Below are 25,038 nucleotides of genomic sequence, written 5' to 3' on the forward strand. Positions count from 1 at the left end.
ACACTGAGCCTATCTGAAGATTGCCCTGGGCCACCGGCCTTGGCCCAGCTCGCCCGTGCCAAAAGCCAGCCCTGGACACATTACATTCAGTTAGCCACTCTCACATGCAGCATCTGGGTCATGTGATGAGTCGGTCGGGGTCACGTGACACTCTCGGAGGCGGTGGATGACTGCCAGCGTAGAACAGGCAGTCCTACAGAAGTCACGTGACGCTAGCAAAGCGTGTCACGTGATCCATCCAAACCCGGAAAATGGCTGCCAGCGGCGGAAAGGAGCTGCGGTGGTTTCTGTGCCCCTTGCTGTTCGCTCTGGCAGCTGTGGACTGCCTCCCTGAGGTCAAGAGCTCCGGGAAGCAGGTGAGAGCAGAAGTCTTTCTAATACAGGGCGGAAGACTTGCCCCGCGGCCTTGTCTCCACCACAGAGTGAAGGATAGGGCTCTAGATTGGGTAATACCAGCTGCCTCCGCAGAGGGTAATAAGAGCTGAAAGGAAGCGTATGATTTTAAATCCAATAAAGATCATGCGAGTATGGCGTAAAGACAAAAACAACTTTCTGACTCAAGGAGTGAACTCGAAACATACCGATATATTTATTGTCTTAGGTAGAGAAACTCCACCCTTGTGTTTCGGAACGCTGTACTCTGCTGTGATTGTTTAAATAATAAAAAATAAGCATAAATGAACTATGGTAGCATATAACTAAGCACTTTTTGCGCACACAGGATAAATTCAACATTTGTATACATTTTACAGAGATAATTGTCTACAGCACAGCTGATATGTTCATATCATTCTTTACTGTGAATATTTGCAACAAAAGATCTGGCATAAATTCACCATCGTAGTGTATAACTAAGCATGTTTGCGCATACACTAAAAATACAGCATTTTCATACAATTTTCAGATGTAGTTGTTGATAGCACAGCTGATATAGTAGAGGTGAGTGATGTGTGTCAGCAACATAAAAACTCCAGCTCAGCCACATTAAGGCCAAAATCACTAACCCTAAGATACGCTAAAAAGCCAGAAGGCTGTTCTGTTGATTTGCATAGTGCACTAATCACCTGAGAGTGTATCCAGGCGCTTTGGCAAGGTGTGTTTTGCCCCAAGGTTTTATATAAAGAGCCAGGTCTTCAGCATCTTGTGGAACTCAAAGAAGTGAGGAGGAGGCTCTGATGTTTTGAGGGAAGTCATTGTCATAGGTGCGATGTAGGGGAATGAACGACCTCCAGTTTTGCTTCTGTGGATGCGGGGTTGATAAAAAGCTTTTTAGGTATTCTGGTCCTGTGATTGTAGGGCTTTCTATGTGTGTGTGACAAGTTTGAATCGTCTGGGCTTGTGAATGGGGAGTCAGTGAAGCTTCCTGGGATGCAGTGTGATAGGTCAAGTATGAGTCTTGCAGCAGTGTCTTGGATGATCTGGAGTTGTTTGGAGATTCCAGCGTAGGAAGTGTTGCTGGTATGTTGATTAATTATATAAAGCATTATGTACCCGTAAGGTTGCCTCAAAGTGCTAAAAGGGACTGTGATTTGGGAAAGAGGGGTGGGGTGAAAGAGTGATGGAAGTACCTCGTGGATGGAGTTGTCTAGAATGTATTTTGTCAGCTGGAGAGAGAGCCCGTCGGGCAGCCAGCATTTAGCAAGCCTGAGGATAAGATAAGTATTTAAGGGATCTGGAAAGAGAGGGAAGTAGATTGAGGGTGGACGCAGGATGTGAAGTAACAGAGAGAGTAATCCAGCCCTGGCCGAATCAGAAATCACTATGCTATTTCATTGATATTAATTTACACCGTAGAGGGCCTTAGAAGGCTGAAGAACGTCTCTCTTGCTAAACATCGTCTTCAGTCAGAGACGCTCTTAATAGGTACATTTTTCCTTCTATTTCAATATGTAGGGTGTGTGTAACACAAATATTTGCCCAGCACAAAGGAGGTCTCCCCAGGGTACCTCAGCACTGCAACACTAAGCCAATTCTATAACAAGAGATCGAGGTCATCTCTTTCTTACTTCCTTAGAAATAAGTATTCCAAAAGTCACTTATACACTTGGTCTCTCAATCGAAATTGATTAGTCAAATGTCTATACTTGGAGCCAAAATGTGTTTCACAAATATGATTTCATTTTAGCAAGACTCTCAATTTCGTTTTCAAGTTCTTTTTTTAATTTGGGCAGTATTAATTGTCTTGGGCTGATACTTATGTTCTAGTACACACATCGTTATAATTTTCAGATGTAGTTGTTGATAGCACAGCTGATATAGTAGAGGTGAGTGATGTGTGTCAGCAACATAAAAACTCCAGCTCAGCCACATTAAGGCCGAAATCAGTAACCCTAAGATACGCTAAAAAGCCAGAAGGCTTTTCTGTTGATTTGCATAGTGCACTAATCACCTGAGAGTGTATCCAGGCGCTTTGGCAAGGTGTGTTTTGCCCCAAGGTTTTATATAAAGAGCCAGGTCTTCAGCATCTTGTGGAACTCAAAGAAGTGAGGAGGAGGCTCTGATGTGTTGAGGGAAGTCATTGTCATAGGTGCGATGTAGGGGAATGAACGACCTCCAGTTTTGCTTCTGTGGATGCGGGGTTGATAAAAAATGTATGCAGCTTTTTAGGTATTCTGGTCCTGTGAGTGTAGGGCTTTCTATGTGTGTGTGACAAGTTTGAATCGTCTGGGCTTGTGAATGGGGAGTCAGTGAAGCTTCCTGGGATGCAGTGTGATAGGTCAAGTATGAGTCTTGCAGCAGTGTTTTGGATGATCTGGAGCTGTTTGGAGATTCCAGCGTAGGAAGTGTTGCTGTAGTTCATGGTATGTTGATTAATTATATAAAGCATTATGTCCACTTAAGGTTGCCTCAAAGTGCTAAAAGGGACTGTGATTTGGGAAAGTGGATCTTTGAAAGAAATCACAAATTGCCACCAACTTGAAGTTGGTGGTAATTTGCGATTTCTTAAGGAGAAATCGCACACCTTGGGTTCTTGTTACATCGCATTTAAGGAATCGCAATTTGCAATTCCTTAAATGCAATCGCAAAATAGAGAATTGCAAATTTGCGATTCTCTAATTTGCGATGCCCTTTTAGGATGATGCATCCCAAAAGGCCTTTTCCCGTTCGCAAACGGGACGATTCTGAGAATCGGCCCATTGGCGAACGGGAAAAGGGCTTGATACAAATGCCCCCTGGTGGCCGACTGCCCTCGGAAGCCCACCAACCCCCTCAGACCATGCCAAAAACTTCCATCGTACTAGACTCATCACTCTCCATGAACCGACAGGTCAACGCCGTCACCTCCAGCTGCATCAAATACTTCCTTCTCTGTGTACTTTCCTTTCAGCATTCAAATTTCTTCACAGAAATTCCATTCTTACATAGACTTTCGTTTTCACGAAACACGTTAACTGGAACCAAAGCAAATCATGAAATTTAAACAAGGCATCTCAAGAAATTTCTGTAGTAAGTTTGGATGGGGACTATACTTGTATAATATACATAAGGACTTGTTGTTTCAAAGGATCCTTGGAAGTGGTGCTGAGGCCTCTTGTTCGGTATCTACCTTAGCCCACAGCTGAAATGGAGGTAGTAGATTGAAAGCGAGTAAACTGGAGGGGGTAGTCATCACCCAGAAAGAAGTATGCATGTTAAAGATGGAGGCATGGCCATGGGTAATTCGTTGTACTAGCCCTGTCTTGTAAGCCAAAAGCACATTGCATGCTGCTACCATCAAGGTCATACTTGTCATTGATGAAAATAATCTACTTGTTAGTTCTCAGATACAAACCTGGAAAAGGGTGTAGGCCATGAGTTGCGACCTCTCACCCACCACGACATCTGGGAGGTGTTATGAAATGCTTTGACCCCCACACATGGGGTTCCATGCTTCAGTTTTAAAATGTTATTTGTGAAAATCCTGTCTTTTTTAGTTGCATGTGAAAAGTATGTTGAGTGTAACTAAGAGGGAGATTCTTCCTTACATTTCCTTTTGGACTGATTTGTAACTAAGAGGGAGATTCTTCCTTACATTTCCTTTTGGACTGATTTTTCCTTGACGTGAGTCCTCAGGTTAACATTGTGTGTGTCACATACTGGGAGGTCAAATCTTACCCTTCCAACCCCAGTCATAGCATATTTTGGGAAAGTTCATCGTCCTGCCCCTTATTAGTCCAGGATGCTTATTTACTATTCTAACTTCACTGGAGGAATTTTTTGAGGAAAGTTACAAATTCTCCAATAATCTTATGAAAGGGTTTAAAAGTAGTAATGCATTGTAGAAAGTGCTTCCCTGAGGGCACCGCTCAAGGCGGAAAACTAGAATACCTCAAAGTAAAATCAAGTCATGTGATTTCGAGAGTTGATCTTATTAAAATCAACTGATAACTAAGGAGAACAGGCTTCCTGTATGGGTGAGCACATCCAATTGGATAGAAACATTTGGATTGTAGGGTTCGAGGCCGCGCTGCGCCTCGTGCACCTCGCTGGTGCCAGTTGCAGCGCTTGGTCCCTTGGTGTACTGGTATTTTTCTAACCTGCTCGTCCCTGCATTCTGCCCATTCTATTGACTCGCTTTCTTTTTGCTGTGTCCATCCGCCTTCGTTTTGCTTCCTACTGTTGTGCCCCTCTGTTTTTAGGCCTCGCCTGACCCAGCGCATGCGCTGGTCTGGCGAGACTTATTGAGAGGGCTCCAAAAAGTGCTACCAGGCCAGCCTAGAGCTACAGTGCATGTGCGCGGGCGCACGCGCCGCGCTTTACCGCCATTACTTTCGGTTTCACGGGCGCTTTTGATGTTTGATCGCGATCACTTTCGCGGCCGCACGGCTGCTTTGCATAGCCAATAGGTCTCGCTTTTGGGACCTTATAAGTATTTAGTTATGCAACTGTTGCATGGCTAAACACTTATAAGGTCCCAAAGGCGAGACCTATTGGCTATGCCAATGCTTGTTTGTTCTACTATCTGTTGTTGTGCCCATCTGTTGTATTGCAGTCTGTTGTTGGTTTATTTTTCCTTTTCACCATTTCCCGCTGATGCCTCTGACCCCCTCACCCCTTCCCCTCCCCTACTTAATGGTCGGCCGCTGCCGGGGAGCTTGAGCAAGACCTCTGACCCTCGGTCTGAGATCTGCTCTTCCCCAGCAGTTCTGCTCTGTCCCGCCTTTCATCCCTACCAGGTAGGGTTCGAGACCGCCCTGCGCCTCGTGCACATTGTGCACCTCGCTGGTGCCCGTTGCAGCGCTTGGCTCCTCGGTGTGCTGGTATTTTTCTAACTTGCTCGGCCCTGCACTCTGCCCATTCTATTGACTCGCTCTCTTTTAACTGTGCCCATCCGTCTTTGTTTTGATTCCTACTGTTGTGCCCATCTGTTTTTTGTTCTACTGTCTGTTGTTGTGCCCATCTGTTGTATTGCGATCTGTTGTTGGTTTATTTTTCCATTTCACCCGTTCCCGCCGACACCTCTGACCCCACCCCCCTGTCTGCCCCCGCCGACCCAGCCTGCACGTCCCTCCCCTACTTAATGGCGGCTGCTGCCGGGGAGCGCGAGCAAGACCTCTGATCCTCGTTCTGAGATCTGCTCTTTCCCCCAGCAGCTCCGCTGTGCTCTGTTCTGCCTCTCATCCCCACCAGGTAGGGTTCGAGACCGAGATGCGCCTCGTGCACCTAGCTGGTGCCCGTTGCAGCGCTTGGCCCCTTGTTGTGCTGGTATTTTTCTAACTTGCTCATCCCTGCACTCTGCCCATTCTATTGACTTAATTTCTTTTTGCTGTGCCCATCCGTCTTTGTTTTGCTTCCTACTGTTGTGCCCATCTGTTTTTTGTTCTACTATCGTTTGTTGTGCCCATCTGTTGATTGCAGTCTGTTGTTGGTTTATTTTTCCTTTTTACCCGTTCCCGCCGACACCTCTGACCCCTCCCCCTGTCCGCCCCCCAGCCTGCACGTCGCTCCCCTACTTAATGGCAGACGCTGCGCAACCGTGCCGCTGGCGCGCCTAAGGCAAGCTCGTCTGTGCCCGACCACGACCAGCGCCAGGAACCTTGGATTTATGGCCTTCCACTGCTACGACTCCGCCGCCCTCCTCGCACTCAACCCCGGAAGACTCGGAGACTGCCAACAGGCCTCACCGAACAAGACCCACGGCCAGTTCTCCTGCCTCCACTGCTGTCAGACCTTCCCCACCCCAGCCCCCGGCACCGCCGAGGCCTGCACTGACGACACCCTAAGATGCATCCTCTTAAATGTGTGCTCCGTACACAAACGCCATGGAAATCTGGAGCCTACTCAACTCTCTCTCGCCGGACATCGCCTTCTTCATGGAGACCTGGACCAACGCATCCTCCGCCCCCGACATCAACACCGCCATCCCGGACGGATGCAAGATCCAGAGGAAGGACCACCCCAGCCATCTGGGAGGGAGCCTCGCCATCGCCCACAAGAGCATCCTCTGCCTCACCGCCTCCAGCGACACCTCCCCTTGCGCCAAACACCTGCACTTCAAGATCCAGTTAAGCCACACTTCGAGGAACCCTCGTCTACAGACACCCCGGGCCCTGAACACCCTTCGCCACCACCATCACTGACTTCATCGCACCCCACGCCATCGCCTCAATGAACTACCTACTTATTGGAGACCTTAACTTTCTCCTCGACAACCCCCCCCCTCCCCCCCCAACTCCACCATCCTTCGTGACAACCTCACCAACATCGGACTCAAACAACTCGTCACCTCACTGACCCACAGTGCAGGATACACCCTCGACCCCATCTTCGCGGTAGGAAACAGCGTTCACTTCAGCCACACAACCCAACCACCATGGACTGACCACCACTGCGTACACTTTGCCGTCAACAAACCCAAGGCACCCAAACCAACCCCACGCCCACCATGAAGGAACTGGAGCAAGGTCACCGACGCTCAACTTAACTGCACTGTCATCCGATACCACCCCACCTGGTCACCCGACGCAAACAGCGAAGCCAGAGGACTCCACACTTGGATCTCCAAATGCCCAGACGAGCTCGCATGCTACGCAACCCTGACGTTCAACGCCCCGGGAAAGCCATCTCGTTCACCACCAACCTCCAAGAAGCCAGGCGCACCTGCAGACATCTGGAGAAACACCAAGACTACCGAAAACTACTCCACCTACAAGGACGCCATGACGGACTACCACAACCAAATCAGAACCACCAAGAAGAATTTCAAACACAATAAAATCCTCGCCAACTCCAAGGAACTCTTCAGTATAATTCAGAAATTCACCAACCCACGCAGCGATGCCAGAGATATCACACCATCCCAAGACCTCTGTGTCAAGCTTGGAGCCTACTTCCACCACAAGATCAAAAACCTTTACGACAACTTCATTGAACACCCACTGCCAACCATCTCCAACTGAACACCGATCACGACCAAAGACACCACGACCAAAGACACCACAGACACCACCTCGACCATGAATGGCCCTACCACAGAGCCACGACCGCCATAGCACCCGAACTACAATGCACCATCAACACCACCTTCACAACAGGCACCTTCCCAGACGACTGGAAGCGCGCAGAAGTCAGGCCCCTGCTCAAAAAGCCCACTGCTGACCCCACCGACCTAAAGAACTACCAGCCCATCTCGCTTCTCCCCTTCGCGGCCAAAGTTGCAGAGAAAACAGTCAACCGGAAACTGGCACAATTCATCAAAGAGATTGCCATCCTTGACCCATCCCAATCTGGATTCAGAGGCAACAACAGCACCGAGACCCCACTACTCGCCGCCACAGATGACATCCGCACCCTCCTGGACCAAGGCCACTCCGCAGCCCTCATACTACTCGACCTCTTAGCGGCCTTCGACATCGTCTCCCACCGCACACTAGTCGCTAGACTACACGACGCCGGCATACAAGGAGCAGCCCTTGATTGGATCCGATCAGTCCTCACCGGAAGAAGCCAAAGGATCAGAATCCCACCCTTCCTCTCCGATCCCATGAAAATCACCTGCAAAGTCCCACAGGGTTCATCACTGAGCCCGACCCTCTTCAACATCTACATGGCCCCCCTCGCAGCCATAGTCTGATAACACAGCCTCAACGTCGTATCCTACATAGACGACACCAAGCTTATCCTCTCCCTCACCAAAGACCCCACCACCGCCAAACTCAACTTCCAGAAAGGAATGCAAAGCATCGCGGTCTGGATGACCAACAGCTGCCTGTAGCTCAACGCCGAGAAGACAGAAGTCCTCATCCTTGCAACAACCCCTTCAGCTTGGGACAACACCTGGGGGCATATGTATCTAATTCTCTATTTGCGATTCTCAAATAGCGATCTTTTTTGAGAATCGCTATTTGGGAATCGCAAACGAGATGCAAGTAAAAATTTGCAAATTGTTAGCGATTCCTTGGCATTCCCATTCATTCCTATGGGCCAGGAGGCCCATAGGAATGAATGGGAAGACCTTCTCAATTAGCGATTCGCAATTGGAGAATCTCAAATTGTGAAAAATTTCAAGGGTGCAAGGGTGTCATAAGGACACCCTGATGCACCCCTGAAATGAGCATGTGTGCGCATGTGGCGCACATACATGCCCTGAGGGCATGTATGTGCGCCACATAGCACTTTTAAAAATGCCAAAAAGTGGATCTTTGAAAGAAATCACAAATTACCACCAACTTGAAGTTGGTGGTAATTTGCGATTTCTTAAGGAGAAATCGCACAACTTGGGTGCTTGTTACATCGCATTTAAGGAATCGCAATTTGCAATTCCTTAAATGCAATCGCAAAATAGAGAATTGCAAATTTGCGATTCTCTAATTTGCGATGCCCTTTTAGGATGATGCATCCCAAAAGGCCTTTTCCCGTTCGCAAACGGGACGATTCTGAGAATCGGCCAATTGGCGAACGGGAAAAGGGCTTGATACAAATGCCCCCTGGTGGCCGACTGCCCTCGGGAGCCCACCAACCCCCTCAGACCATGCCAAAAACCTCCATCGTACTAGACTCATCACTCTCCATGAACCGACAGGTCAACGCCATCACCTCCAGCTGCTTCAACACCCTCCGCATCCTCCGCAAGACCTTCAAATGGATCCCCCCCCCTGAGTCAAGGAAGACAGTCACCCACGCACTCATCACCACCAGACTAAACTATGAAAACGCGCTCTACGCCGGCATAAACAAGTCCCTACTCCGCAAACTACAGACAATACATAACACAGCCGTCAGACTCGTCCTCTGCATCCCCCGGCACGCACACATCAGCCAACACCTACGAAAACTCCACTGGCTCCCCGTAGAGAAAAAATGTCACCTTCAAAATCCTCAGCCACACCTACAAATGCTTACACAACAACGGACCCAAATACCTCAACGACAGAATCAACTTCCACGTACCCAAAAGAAACCTCCGATCCTCCAACCTCGCACTGGCCGGAACCCTGCGCATCCACAGAGCAAGAGCAGGCGGAAGATCCTTCTCTCACATTGCATCTAAGACCTGGAATGCACTACCGGCAGACATCAGACGCGCCCCCTCCCTGAACATCTTCAGGAAGACCCTCAAGACCTGGCTCTTTAGCTGAACAGACCTGCGGACACCCACCTCCCCACAGCGCCTTGAGACCCCCGCGGGTGAGTAGCGCGCTTACAATTCCCTGATTGATTGATTGATTGTGGGAAGGTGAAACGCATTCCAAAGAGGCCATCTAAATGATGACAACTTGAGTGGTGTCTAATTTTGAAAGTTTCTTAACAGCATTTTTTGTATATTTTTCTTTGAGGAAGATATTTCATTTTTGTTTCTTTAAACTGAGCTCTTATTTTATCATGGGTGTAAGAAATTGGGTTATTAGGTACCCACCTCCAGTAGTGAACACAATCCATGTCAGGATTGATCACTAAAGTCCCTAAATAAACCTTTACTCACCAACCTGGTAGCTGTCGCTTCAGGGCTTAACCTAGAGGCCATATGAAAGTTTTTTAAAGTTTTAAGGAGAAATAACACATATAAGCACACAGTGCCAATGATAGTCCATGGTTGCGGTAGAACAAGACCTAGCCACAATTTAACACTGACCACGCTAGAGTGTGGGTCGGATACACTAACCAGGTTCGTCCTGGTCAAAGATTTTACCCTCTGACTTTAGACGCTCTAAAGCCCCCTAGGACCACAGGGGAAGCACTTAAAGACTCACAGGAGGGCAGGAAAAGGCCAATAGGAAAGTCCAGTTGCCGCTGGGCAGTTACAGGAAAAGGCCTCTTGTAACTTGTTGTATCCTTTTAGCTTTAACAGGACCTTCTGACCCTGGGAGTCCACTTCTTTGTCCTGGATACAAGAGGGAGTGCAAGTCCATCCTTCAGGGCTATTCTTAGGTCCCACAGCAAGCAGGTCCACTCGTCTTCTGACCTTCCACAGGTCCAGAAAGTGTTCTGAAGTGAGTGCCTGGAGGCATCCCATTTGAGCCTGGCACAAGCTAGTGGGAGGGAATGACCCGTGTAGAATCCCTAACCAATGGTGTGAGGAATCCCAGGGCTAACCTTACCTACTTCGGCCACACGTGTGTGTGTTGTGTAGTGTATTATGATAACTCTAGTGTCTTCCCACATTTACCAATATAATTTAGTTTGAGACGGGTCCTGTACCCACAGCAGTCTCGAAGACAGAAGTCTGGTACAACAAAGCTAAATTTTCAACAATCAAACAGTATACACAGGAATTGTTTTCACATGCTATCTGTGCCCTTTGAAGTGCACCCCATGTGTTGTATGTGAACCCAATAGACTTGTCAAACAGGCCACTGCGATGTCAAAAAGAGACCCACTGTGACTAGGATAACACAACAAAGGATTAGCACTCCATATATGTGAATCTAAAATATGAACAGTTATATTGTCATAACTCGGAGCCAAGACAATTTAGAAAAATCCAAATAAATGAGAAAATAGTTTTAGCAAACAAAAACAATAGCAAATAGATGAGTCCAATTTGTCAATGTGAGCCAATCAGCCGAATTTATTCACTCATGCAAGAGATTTGTATTTGCCACTGCACAAGCGTTCCAGTTTGTTGATCAAGGTACCACGGGCAAATATGTTGGAAACGTTCATTCTTTATTTCTATCTTGAGAAATGTAATATAGACATGGACACAGCGAATGTGTTTCATCCCTTATACATTGGGACGTCTTCAGGGCAAAATATAATGTAAAGCTCCAGTTTGAAAATGCATGCCATGCAAACTTGGAACACTTCTGCAACTATTACTGGACTTAATCAACCTGTTCACACCCATGAACACTAGTACCAAACACCTGCTCACCCACTAGGACCCCCTCACAACTCAAGCCACAATCTCCATAATGAACTCCGTGCACTCAGGAGTGCACACGGACCTCTGTTCCCACCATGTCTTCAATCTCGGGAACAGGATGATTGGCAACAAGCTCAAGAGGTCCTTATCACCTCCATCATCTCGTCCACCTTTCCTGAGGACTGGGAACATGCTGAAGTGAGGTACCTCCTGAGGAAACAATCAGCTGACCCACCCAAACAGAAGACCTACCAGCCCATCTCCTTGCCACCTTTTCCAGAGAAGGTTCTTGAGAAGGCAATCAACTAGCAGCTGACAGAACACCTGGAAAAACAACAACCTCCTGTACCTCTCCCAATCCGAATTTCGAGACAGCCCTGATTGCATCCATCAACGACAACAGGTCCCTCCTGGACCGTGGCGAAACAGTAGCACTGAGCCTGTCAGTTGCCTTTGACACAGCCTCCCATCACATCTTAATCAACAGACTCCACCACATTGGTATTTAGAGAGACTCCCTCAAATGGATCACTTCTTAACTCACCCAGAGAATCAGTTTCCCACTGTTCACCTCAAAGCCCAAGAAGATCCTGTGCAGCTTCACCCAAGGATCATCCCTTAGCCCCACCCTCTTCAACACATACATGATTCCTTTAGCCAACACCATCAGATCGCATGGACTCAACATCATCTCCTACGCCGATGACACCCAGGTGATTGCCCAAGATGAGAATTAGGATCGACTTACAGAACTGAAACAGACAAAAAATTAAGACTGGTTTACGTGGGGTAATTGTGCCTTAATACTTGCAGCCTCATGGGGAATACTGTCATCTAATGCCACTAGAATTTTTCTTGAGGATGCAACTTTCAGACGAGTCTGGTCCTTGATAGTGTGGTGTTGTACTTGGGATTGGTTAGTCTTGATTTATAAAGACAGCTAAAAGTCTATTTAGTAAATAGCGAAATACACAGCGGGCTCCAGGGGGAGACCGAACCATATACTAAAAAAATGGTGGTAGAACAATAACGACTTCAATAGACATGGTGCCTAGAGCACGTAGAATCACTGGGACCCCAAGGAACCACCCAGAGGAGTGACACGGAGCCCACAGAGGATGGGTGCAGTGAGGAAACCCAGATGCCTGCTCCGTACAACTCTATGGGAAAGTCGCGGTTGGAAAATTACAAGTTAATGACACTTCTAAGAGAACTTCGAACAAACCCTTTGGAATTTAGGAGGCTCTAAGGCGAACCCACCAGTGAGTACCTATCCCAGAGGAGCCGGGTGCATAGGGGTCAAGTGGTGTCAGAAACCTTCGTCGTCTTCAATGGAGAGCCACAAAGAAGTCCTGCTGCCAGGAGGGCGAAGAATGTTTGGGGGAATCCAAGCCTGGATTCGAGGTGAGAAGAACCTAAAAGCAGAGGAGACAGAGTCTGGGTCACTTCAGGTGACCAGGGGCTCGGTAGTCGAATGCCCACCGATGGCGAGTGCTTCAGGGATGGAGAAGGGTTGCTTGACTCTGCAACCACGGGGACCAGGAGACGTCGAGGACGACCAAAGTCCAGAGGTGAGCTGTCCCACAAAGGATTTCGAGAGCTAAGGGGTCGATGTCCAGCTGGAGCACCAACAAGCTTTGGCAACTGCAACCCACGCTTTCAGGAGGAAACATGTTACGGTGTGGACCAGCAAAGTCTAGGGGACTCTCCAAGAAATGTAGAGTCAGGGCACGTCTGGAGCAACCGGGTAAACCCAAGAATTAGCAAGGTGACCCTCGCCAGGACCCTCAGGCCAACGGACCAGGGATCGCGAGGAGATCACAAGCAAGTTTGCAAAGCCCCAGCCCACAGGACACTCGTGGAGTGGAGGCTGGAAATCTTTGGTGCAAATACTGCTCGGGGTCGGGACTACACGGAGTCCAAAGCACACGCTCAGGAATCGTCACTAAGCACATACACTTGCAAAAGTACGCGGTGCACAGGGGTTCGGGTTGCACGGTCCCCACGAGGGATACTGGTCTCCGCATCGCTGAGAGGGCAGATCGACCTCAGTAACCTTTGGGAACCCACCTCATGTGTTGCTGAACTCTTTGGAGTCCTCAGGAGAAGGAAACCGGTCAGATGCGTTTAGGTGCCTGATTTGCAGGGGAGTAACTCCTTTACTCCAAGGGAGATTCTACAGTCGTCCGGCTTTGTGCAGGCAGTCGAAGTACTTGGTTATTTTTAGCAGAATCTTGTTCAGGTAAAGTCTAAAGTCCTGTGATCAGGTAACCCACTTTATACCCATGGGAAGGGGTTGGAAAGATTCTGTGGACCCTCCTAGGGGAGGGGCAGGACAGAGGGGTGGCTACACCCATATCCTTTGTCCAGTTTTGCGCCAGAGCAGGAGCAAATGGCTCCTGGAACTGGTTTGAGCTGGACTATGCACAGGGACACCAAATGTGCCCCCATTGCAAACTTACTGGCACTCCAAGACTGCCCCCACCCTGCCCCAATACACTAAATCCTGTCTGGGAGGTGGGTACACCTCCCTGTGACAGGATGCCTATTGTCATGCCTTCCTCTGCTCGAGCTTGGCTCAGCAGCATGAGAGCAGAATCGTGTCTGTGGCTGGCAGCATCCATTTTGTGCTGCCCAGGTCGAGAAAGCTGGTACCGGGAATACCGGTGACCCACATATGTCCCTTCAGAAGGGTGGAATCATACCTCCCCCGCCAGTTACTGGCGGGGAGGTAAGATTCCATGACGTTTGACACCAAACACGACATGTTTCTAAGCAGCCGTTTTAAAGTTAGCATTTACCGCAAGGTTGTAATGCACTTCAACATATGTCTGGCTGCATCACAGACAACCCCGGAGAATGGTCTCCGAAGGCTGCAGAGGGGCTCTGTTCATGCAGGGGCATCCTCTCATGAAAAACCCAGCACCCTGCCTTCAGGATTGTTAAGGCCTGCCATAGGGGTGACTGATAGATATTTAGGTGTAGTGATTTAGATAGATATAGTGAACCTATATCTTAAGTAAGTGGTGCAAGCACTAGCTTACGCAGTCTGCTGTAGTAGGCTGGTCGTGTCAATTTGGATGGCCTCTCAAGGGTGGCACAATACATGCTTCAGCCCAGGGAAGGCCTCTGGGGTACCTATGCCCTGGGTACAGGGTGTACCATATAATAGGGACTGATAAGGGTACCCCAGAATCCAATCTGTAGTGTACCTAAAGTACATGCATATCAATTTGGAGAGGAAGCAGCTAGGCTGGGGCCCTGAATAGCAGGGTCCCAGTCAGACTCGGTCAAAAACAGTGTGATATCAGCAAAAAGTGGGGGAAACCATAAGAAGCAGATACTACTTTCCTACAGGCTCAACAGACACAGATTCTTGGAGTGGGGGAGAAGAGCAAGCGGGAGGCAAAAGAAGGGGTAGGCAAAGGGGCAGACCAGGGAACAAACAATGGCAGAAACCAGTACCTTACACTTCTTTCAACATCCATATGCCCCTCCCTCCTTTCCATTTCTACATCACCCTGGGTTAGATAATCCATGTGATCAATATGTGCCCTATTTTTACAGCAACCAAATAGGTTTCCGTTTTTCTGGAAGGGGTCAAGGACCCCAGAGAGAGGAAGAAAAGAGGAGGCATCCAAAGTGCAGTGGGAAGCCGATCAACAGATGATACAGACAAGGAGCACGAAAAGAGACAAGACTCCAGGAACGAGCACAAATACAATCTAATAGTTAACGTGACTCCTAAGCAACTGACTGACGCACAGTCAAGAGTGCTGAACAAAGGACTGGGGTTTGTGCCAACACCTAACCGGGGTACGTTCAATTTACATGGTGAGGGGAAGGAATTTTTTTGAAAAATAACATTTAGCTAGTTTTTCCTTAACAAAAAAGAGGCATCTGATAAGGGCAATGCTGGACTGCAGAAGAAGTCCACGTTCTGCCTCCCTACGTCGGTGATTCCAGTTGAAGTACTGGCCTTTTAAGCTAGTGGTCCGAAAAGAGGTGGACCTAACTGAAAAAAACACAATTGTTTTTATAATGTGTCGCAGGAAGAGAAGACCACCTTGCGAGAACTTAATGGGGATAATGAATTGGTGATAAAACAAGCAGACAGAGGTGGGTCCATTGTCCGCCAGACTGAGGAAGCATACAGAAGGGCACGCAGATAATTGTTGGGAGACCAATGGAATTATCAGAAAATGAGCATAGATCCAACTCCTAGATTCTGTGTTGACATTGGAAACATGATTGAGGAAGCTGAAATAATGGGATGGTTAACACAGAGATAAAAAGGATTTCCTGAAGAAAAAGAATCAAACCATACCATACTTTTACGCTTTCCTGAAAATGCACAAAGAAAGAAGACTGCCACCAGGCTGACCAATAGTTGCAGGGGTAGGTTCTATCTAAGAACCCCTCTCACAGTTTTTTGACTCATTCCTAAAACATTGATACAAAAAACTTCTACAACACCACCACCTGGTGGGCCTTGATTAAAAAAAAAAAGTCTATACACTAGCTCACCCCAGGAAGAAACTATGGAACGGCTGTAGGATACATTGTTCCAAGCACCTTCGTCATATAATACACCATGGCATTTTGTGCTAGTTATCAGACTAGCGCTAACAGAGAATTTGTTCAAGTTTGAAGGTACTATGAAAAACAAATTCACAGCATTTCAAGGAAGAGTACGTTCGTCCCGAGTGTGGCAGGCTTGTACTTGTGCAGTTTTGAAAATAAGTTTATCTTGAGTGAGCACAATCCTTTCCATGAAAAGATCATGGGTTGGAAAAGATATATCGATGATTTATTCATGGTTGGGAATGGAGACCAAGATTCCATCAGCCATTTTTTCCATGGTTGAATAACTTTGATCAATTCCCGAAATTTGCCAACACAGTTAGTAACACAGAGCTAATTTTCTTGGATGGAAACATAAGGGCAGAGTCTGTACATGAAAGCGCAGCAAAAACCGACCGATAAGAATAATCTCCTTAGGTTTGACAGCTTCTACCCGAGATTATTGCGGTAAATTCTACCCTATAGCCAATTTCTGTGGCTAAGGCAGAAATTGTTCAAAGGTGGAAAATTATAAAATGCAATCAGAAGACCTTTCAAAAAAACTACAGACAAGAAACTACCCGGAGAGGATCATAAGGAAGACACATAAACATGCAAGTCATCAGCATAGAGAAAATCTTCCTGAGGCAACGTTGAAGGATGGAAAAGAAGATAGACTGACGTGTGTAACTACATACAACACAATTGCTAATCAGGTATTCCATATTATTCTTAAGCACTGACACCTGCTGAATATGGGATCTTTGTCCCTCTAAAAACCTCTGTTCTCTCATAACAGGAGTAGAAATCTGAAGGATAAACTGGTATCTACAAGGACAACCCAAATATAGCTACTCAAAACAATACACAAATCATTTGGGGGCTTCAGAAGGTGGCAATTTCCCTGTAGCCAAGGCAGTGTTTGCCCCCTGTCTACACAGAACACATCCTTAGACCTTGGATTAAATAAACCATGGATTTTGAAATGACACACAAACTGCAATTCCATATACGTTATCTATGTGATAACATGCCTGTGCCAATTGAGATACATCAACATGACTTGCAGGAAGATAAAAATCTGCGTAGGAGAACACAGGAGTAACTTGAGAGGCAGAAAGAGTACAGCTAACATGACCAGTCACTACACAACAATGAGACACTCAATGACTGATTTGAAGTGGGTAGTATTAGAACAACTGGAGGAAGGCGCCTAAAACTCAAAGTACCCTTTGAGAAAGTATAGCGTTGTGTGTTCAGGTTTCAAACGCATATAAAAGGATGAATGATCATATCCCCCGGGGAGCAATATTGAAGTGAATCCTATGGTGGTATTACGCGTGAGTGTGACTGCAGGGACGCTCAAACAATTAGATTGATCTGATCATACCAGGGTAAATAGGAATCTCTGCGTTTGGAATTTCAGGAGAATATATTCATAGCACAGAGTATCATTATAGAGGATATATGACATACAGTAGACTACCAGGGATGATGGCAGTATGTTCGTAAATATATCATGTGATTAAAAAAACACAAAGAAATTGTCATCTTGATAGATAAGTGCAAACATTGCCTAGCTTTCCAGGAGACAACAGAACATGTACATATATTGTCAGCCTATCATCTTGCTGATGAATCACGATAGGAGACCATGGAGGAGTTCCTGGAAGCATTCATCCTCTGTCCTCTCAAACCTCAAGCTACTCCATGACTTTCTGGTAGATTAAGAATATTGGTTCCCTGCACAAAGATCGCCTTCAAGAGGAAGTCCATGAATGATAATGATTAAGTAGAGGGAGATAATAAACAATAACAATCGCTCATTCTGCCTCGGTTTCAAAATTTAGAAGCATCGACAAAGAAAAATATATGATGTTAAGAAGAAGTTAAAGCAGAGGGGTGTCCCATAGTCTCACATGCCACCCTTAATTTATTTTCAGTATATTTTTTTATATTCTCGTAAGGCATCTGTTTATGATAGCCAAGGAACAATTATGCATATCGAACAGACATCAACTCAGCATTATATCAATGGAGGAGTTGACGAAGAGACTCAGCATGGTGGGGCTTCTAATGTTCCTCAGAGCCCGATATAATTGATGCGGATGATAGGGTGTCCCTCAGGAAAGTCTTTTCAATGTAAATATCATAAAAAGGGTCAAGAGAAAACACTGACTAAACTAAACTCTGACTCGCCTCAGGGAAAAATTACAGTCCTACAGTCTTTGGCGAAAGGGTTGCCTTTGAAAGGTTCGATTTCAGGGGTCATCGGTGTGACGGCAGAGGTAAGAGGGCAATTGGTGGTTAATGTCCTTCAAGGCAGTTGTGGGAGAATGTAAGGTCTAGTGTTGAACATTTAGGGTGGTCATGCATCATCCCTAGTGTATGTCGCACAATTTTGCAGGATCATGTCCCAATGTGATGCCAGGGGATAATTTTGTAGGCCACGCCTCTCTTGCCTGCAAAGAGCAGCGCTTTCCGCTTGTGCCCATCTGGTTACCTCTGCTCGTCATTGTGGTAAGAATGAGGGGTTGTGGTGATTTTTATTTCATCGCCATGGCATGTTTTGCATGGAGAAGGACAAGGTCCATAAAGCATGTCATTGCCTTGTTGTTTTTAGAGTGTGGGAACAGATCAAGAAGTCAGTGTTGTGCCATATTGAGCGGGTTCCTTCCCGTTGCTCTGGATGTTTCTGACAAAACCGTGTCCCAGGAAACCCCTTGTGCTCTGCATGTCAAAAACACTTGTAACGCATCTGCTGAGTTTGATTCATCTAGAAGGAGAGAGTAGATCATGTTTAATAGGAGGATGGTCAGGTAGGCCCTCTGCAGGATTCTAAAGCATGTAATAATGTGTATTGGGCTGGTTCTGCTCCCCGGATATACCAATGCTGTAGTATTGCTTTGAGCGCCCCATAACTCAGGAAGGCCCGCCAGGGAGGTCGTAGAGGTCCTGAAGCTCATGGAAGGACATTTGTGGCCTGTTGTCTTAAATGTCACCAAACGTGGACATGCCGACTGCCTCAAAGATCTCTAGGGTGCGGCCGCCTATTGGGAGCCCTCTGAGTAGTATGAGTGGGGAGTAAGGTCAAACGATCGTGGCCTGCGGGAATCCCCATTTTAAACCTTCCCGAGCTATCTGTAATAGGAGCGGGTATTGTTCTCTCTGCTGGTGGTCAGGAAGTAGTATGTTGTTGTGGCCTGTGCAGATGGTTTCCTTTTTTATAGTTCCTTTGTTGCTTTCGGATTTGTTGAATCTGTTCCATGATTACAGTTGCTGTGTTTGGAGGTGATAGTTGTGGAAGTGTAGGGAGCTGCAAGGAAACGAGAAAGGATATCAATCCTGGGTCCTTTCTTTGGAGGGATTAGATCTCCGCCCTCTTAATCCCCTCCACTTGAGCGTCCCACTAGTTTGGGAACCTCGTTCAAGCTAATTGAGATATTTGACCAAGTATGGGTGCTCTTTATCGCTAACGAAGGCATTTTTGTTTCATAAATGCATGCACGTTTTTACATGTTGCTCGAGGGTGTGGGTTAAATAAGAGGCATTCATTTTGTGTGTATTCAAGCTCAGGTTACTGCTGGATAATTTGGGAGTATTTGGTTGCCCAATGGGTTCAGGTTGGATACATGTTAAGGAATCTCCTTGTGCTCAGATACACAAACTTCTGTGTAAAGGCACCTGTATGGAAACTGTTATAGGTTGGCTAGATCTTGTGGTAGTATAATAGAAAGTTGTAATCTAAAGATTGCATTTGTTACAAAATCTGGCACGAATGCAAAAGCGGGCCCCAATATGATCAAGGCTACACCCACAGGGTTCATCTGTCACACCCTGAATAGGCCTCTTAGGAGGGGTGGGGGACTAGCCATTATTTATCATAACTCGCTGTCTGCTTCTTTCTCAACAGTCAATGCTACTACCTGCAAAGCCCTGTCCTTTTGTTTCCAATACTCTAACCACCACTCCTTCAAGGGATTATTACTCTACAGACCTCCGGGTCCACAAGCTTTTTCTGGGCAAACATAGGTACCGTATTTAAAGATGATCTTTGTACAAATAATTCTACCCTGCTTGGTGATTTTAACTTCAACTAGAATCCCCTTTGTATTCAGACACAGCTGGGCTTCTGGACATATTAGTAGCACCGGGCTAGTACAATTAGTGCCTACCCAGGATGCAGGCCATACATTGGACGGCATCTTTTCCAATCATCCGCATTTAGCTTCTACAGGTTTGTTACCGCTCTAATAGTCTGATCACTCAGCGATCCTATTCAAATTAGCATTCCGATATTGGCAGCAAGTTCGCTCTACCTCCAATAACCCACTCAGTACTCACGCATGAAATAAAATCAATGGGGCCCTATTAGAAGACCAGCTCTGTAGCTCTGTCACCATTGCCTAATGATATAGAGGCAGCCACGGCGTGGTATATTGATTGGAGCCACTCAGCGTGAAGGATTTTAGCACCTGAAAAACATCCAAACCTAAACTTTCCTATCCGACCGTACCTTGGTATTCGGTGGAACTTGGGAAGCAAAAACTAATTTGCAAGCGCCACAAACGCAATTGGAGAAAGAGCTATAATAGCTCAGAAAGAGAGAAATATGAACAAAGCCTCTCTTTATATAAGGCATTGCTAATAAAAACAAAAACAGATTTTTTTGCCAATCGGATAACTGCTGCAAAACACTCCATCAAAGGATGTTTTAGGACCGTATGCAGACTAGCCTCTCCCTGCGCGCAAAGATTTCCAGTAGACAAACTCTTTGTAATGAAATTGCATCGTTCCTCTTAAAGTCGAACACATTTTTCACACCTTCAATTGCTCTTCGGTTGTGACAAGAGAGGTCTCATCCATCTCTGATAACTAGAACACACATATTATCTCTGGTCCATCAGCGCCCCTGACTCTCGTCACAGAATTCGCCACGCTCTCACAAAAATAAACATTGGATTTACTCCAGTCTGTTAAATCAGGCTCTCTCCTAATCCTTGCCCAGTTGCAGTGATTAAAAATGGCTCCTGAACCAGTAGTTGAAATACTTTCTTCACTGTTCAATGCTATGTTCACATCAGAACTCTTTCCTAAAGCATGGAAGGAGGCATCTGTTCTCACCCATCTGAAAAAACAGAACCTCGACCCAAAGGGTCTCGACAATTTCCAACCCATCTCACGGCTTCCTTTGCCAGCAAAACTGGTAGAACATGCTATGAATTCGCAGTTTGCTAGATTCATACAGGATAACCACCGTATAGCTCCTACGCAATATGGCTTCGGAGGAGGCCATAGCACAGAATCCGCCTTATCAAGTCCGTTGAAGAAATCGGAGAGGCTTTGGATATCAGGGGTAACACAGTTTTGTTAATGCTAGATCTCTCAGCGGCCTTTGACACGGTCCACCACCATGTTCTAATGGAACGACTGTATGCATGTGGCATTCAGGACACGGCCTGGAACCTACGGCACTCTTCCCTCATGGAAAGGAAGCAAACGGTGGCCTTGGGCACTTTTACCTCTCTTCCTTGCAGGGTCCCTCAGAGGTCATCGCTTAGTCCCATGCTATTCAATGTGTATGTGTCTTCTCTGGCACAATTGATCAGAACATTTGGATTTCACCTACCATCTTATGCAGATAACCCTCAAATAGGGGTGTCACTGCTGCCTAACCAGAGGTACATTTTATGATTGTATGTAGTCAGTAAAAACTTGGATGAGTGAAAACTGTCTTAGGTTGAATTCGTGTGAAACCGAAGTGATCATTATTGGAAATCATGCCAATTTTTGGTCACCTAGATGGTGGCCAGATGAGTTAGGTACTCTACCAACTCCAGTTAGGAAAGCTAAAAGAATTGGAGTTGTAATTGATAGCAAACTCACCTTTGGGGTTCAGGTGAATTCTGTGACGACTTCTACTTTTCTGACTCTTAGGTTGATAAAAAATATACCACATCTACTACTCCAGGAAAGTCAAAGAATAGTAATAAGCTCCCTCATTCTGTCGAAACTTGATTACTGCAACGGTTTATATATGAATATGCCGCAGCAACATATGAACAATTACCAATTATTGCAAAATGCGGCATCTAGGCTGCTAACAGACATACTTAAATTTAAGTCTGTACAGAATGAAATCCGAAAGCTCCACTGGCTGCCAATTTGGCAACGTATTAGATTTAAAGTCTTTTGTACTGCCTTTAAGGCTCTTCATGATTGTGGACCATTCCATTTCTGGCAGTGTTTTAGGTGATATACCCCTAACAGACCCCTCTGCTCCCTAGGAACGAAGATGGTGGTAGTGCCTAAATTCAAAAGAGCTAACTGTGGTGGCAGAAACGTTGTTACCTGCGCGACCAGGGCATGGAATTAACTTCTGTTCCACATACGATCCTCTTTAGAACTGCTGTTTTTTAGGAAAGCACTAAAAACTTGTCTCTTTAACAACTAGACTAAAATCTGCCACTTTATTTTCATATTTTGTTTGACTGATTCCCTTGAGCTAAGCACCAGGACACCTTCAGGTAACCGCTGCACTATATAAATTTATATTGCATAACTTAACATATGTGACTACGGTTCAATGCATAATATCCTTCTTCTGTCTGAGGGTCACCGAAGTTGTAAAAAGCAGAGTATTTTTGTATCTGGTGAATGGGGGATGCAAATGACCACGTGGCAACATGTCAAGTTGTGTAGAGAACAACGAGAGAGCTAGGGAAGAGTGGGGTGCGTCCGTATCCCCTGTTTATATGTCAGTTTTATCAATGTTGGATGAACCCAACTCATAGTTTTTTGTATCATTGAGTAAGCGCTCGCATTCTAGATGATAGTCATCTTTGTTGAGTATTACCGTGCCTCCCCCTTTATCGGCTGGTTTGATTATGATCTCGGGATTGTTTTTCAGTGATTGTAGGGCCATCCGTTCTAGCTTGCTTGTATTTTGGAACATGTGGGGTTCTTTGAGAACTGCAGTGACACAAAGGATTACAAATTGCAAGCCACGGACCTTTGCCACAAACTGCACCAACGCGGTTACCCACCAAGCATAACCAAGACATCCAACAAGAGGGCCAGCAACCAAAACCGCGAAGGCTTACTAGAAACCTACACCAAAGAACCAACACCTCCGCCACTAACATGCGTGACTGCCTATAACACGGTGACCAACAAGGTTTCCCAAATCATCAAAAAAAACTGGAAAATCTTGAACACAGGCAACCTTAACTGGGAACCTCCCCTCCTCTCGAACAAAAGAGCCAAATCCATTAAGGACACCATTGTATCTACCAGACCTACTCTCCTTCCCAGACCTATGAACACGGTCCTAAATGCCTGGGGCCTCCCTAACATCAAAGGACACTTTTCCTGCGGCAGCTGCAGCGTCTGCCACATCACTGAGACGACCAAACACCTCAACTTGGAACCTGGAAAAACATGGGAATTACGCAAGCACACCAACTGTAATACAGAACATGTTGTGTACCGGATAACTTGCCCATGCAACCTCATCTATATCGGTATGACTACCCGTAAAATAAAAACCAGGATCTGTGAACACCGCAGCACAATACGCTGCAAGAAAAACACCACTAAAATGACTAACCACTTTCTGGAAAAAGGCCACACGACCAATGACATGAGATGGGTCGTCCTGGATATATCGTCTGTCCAGCAATATCACTGGCTTAAACGATAATATCCCCTGGAACAGTCTCAGAAGATCCTAACTCCACCCTTTATCAATTTATCCTGCTCAATTGCAGTCTCTAACCATTGGTCGCCACACACGTATCTGTACCTCTGGATGCCCAGCGGTCCTACACGTTTACTCTCCTTTTATTTGGCCCCTTGCTATTTCAGCGCTGCACATTGCAATCACTGCGCACGCGTGGATGTGGGTTCGACACTTCGTCTCCCACACATGCGCGGCACACTCTTCCTCTATTGCGCATGTGACATATTTACGCATGTGCGGCAGGTCAACACTTCTCCGTGGCACAGGCACCGCTTCCCCGCCCACTGGCCAGACTGCACGTACCTTATGGAGCTCAATACTACTTAATCTACCTCCGCCACGGCTACCACACCATCCGGGACCACGGGAGACCCCAATAGGTGCCAGGCGGGTGCAGCTCTACGATCAAGTAAGGTGACGCGCGCCTTTCTCTGTGGATTGCACAGGCTTTCCACGCTCCGCCTCGCTCATGCTCGTTATTATTCTTTTTCTCCTCACAGAAATTTGCGTGAGGAGCGCACTCCTCCCGTATCCTGAGCAGCGAACTTACTCAGCCATAGTGTAATTATTTTATTTCTCCTCTTCCCTAGCGCTGCGCACAGGGGCATAGCAACCCCCCCTTCTTTTAATATCCCATCCCAGATTTATTAAGCGACGCGCTCTGCCGCTCGGCACCAGCAAGCCCTGACCTTGAAGCACTCACTGGGTTTCTCACTGTGACACACCTCTACTATTATCATTCTGAGGCCTCACGGTACTACTACCTACTCGCCTGATGCCTTTCACTCACCAGGCATCCTGCGTGCATAGTTTGCACCACTACCTGTTTTCACTCTTTGTCTTGTCTTGATTGCAACCACTTGGTTTATAGAGTTAACAGAGAGGCTTGCGTCTTCATAGCACCTTAAATTGATTTGCCTTCGACAAACCATACGCTTAGCAGCATGCAACACTAGCACAGTTTGTGTGTTGCCACAGGTACGATCCTCCTACAGATAGGTTTGTTCCATCACAGCACGTAAGATTGCATTTTATAGTTGCTGTTATACTCGGCACCCATGTGTCATTGTTATACATGTTCTTGTGCTGTCTTTTTCCTCCCACAGACCTTTTTTCGCTGCGGTGTCCGCAAGTTCGCAGACACCGGGTCCACACACCTTAGCGAGTGTGTAGGTAATCAACCTTTTAATTTTTTCACTTATCACGTGGCACCCTTCACTTTGCCACTCACTCCTCTCACTGGTCCTGACGAAAGCTCCATACATCTCCATGAGGGCTGAAACATGTAGACCTACAACACTAACAACTATTAGATAATAATTTCTTTCGTAGTTGCATCACATACCTTGTTTTTAATATATCCTGAGCCGCCAGCAATAAACTTCCAACGGCAAGGACTCTCAGAGATATTTTTAATCTTCACGACATCACACTCTTGCACCACAACAGC

At 46.5% G+C, this 25,038-nt stretch overlaps 1 protein-coding gene across 1 annotated transcript in view; it reads left to right on the plus strand.

Moving 5' to 3' along the window:
* The first annotated feature begins 201 nt into the window (after positions 1-201).
* ATRAID (all-trans retinoic acid induced differentiation factor) overlaps positions 202-25,038 on the plus strand; it is a 91,459-nt gene continuing 66,622 nt past the window's right edge. Inside the window, exon 1 of the mRNA XM_085613269.1 lies at positions 202-356. Coding sequence (XP_085469395.1) covers positions 252-356 — 105 coding nt within the window. The 5' untranslated portion in view covers positions 202-251. The remainder of the gene's footprint in view (positions 357-25,038) is intronic.

This window comes from Triturus cristatus, chromosome 6, assembly GCF_964204655.1.
Source record: "Triturus cristatus chromosome 6, aTriCri1.1, whole genome shotgun sequence".
NCBI lineage: Eukaryota > Metazoa > Chordata > Amphibia > Caudata > Salamandridae > Triturus > Triturus cristatus.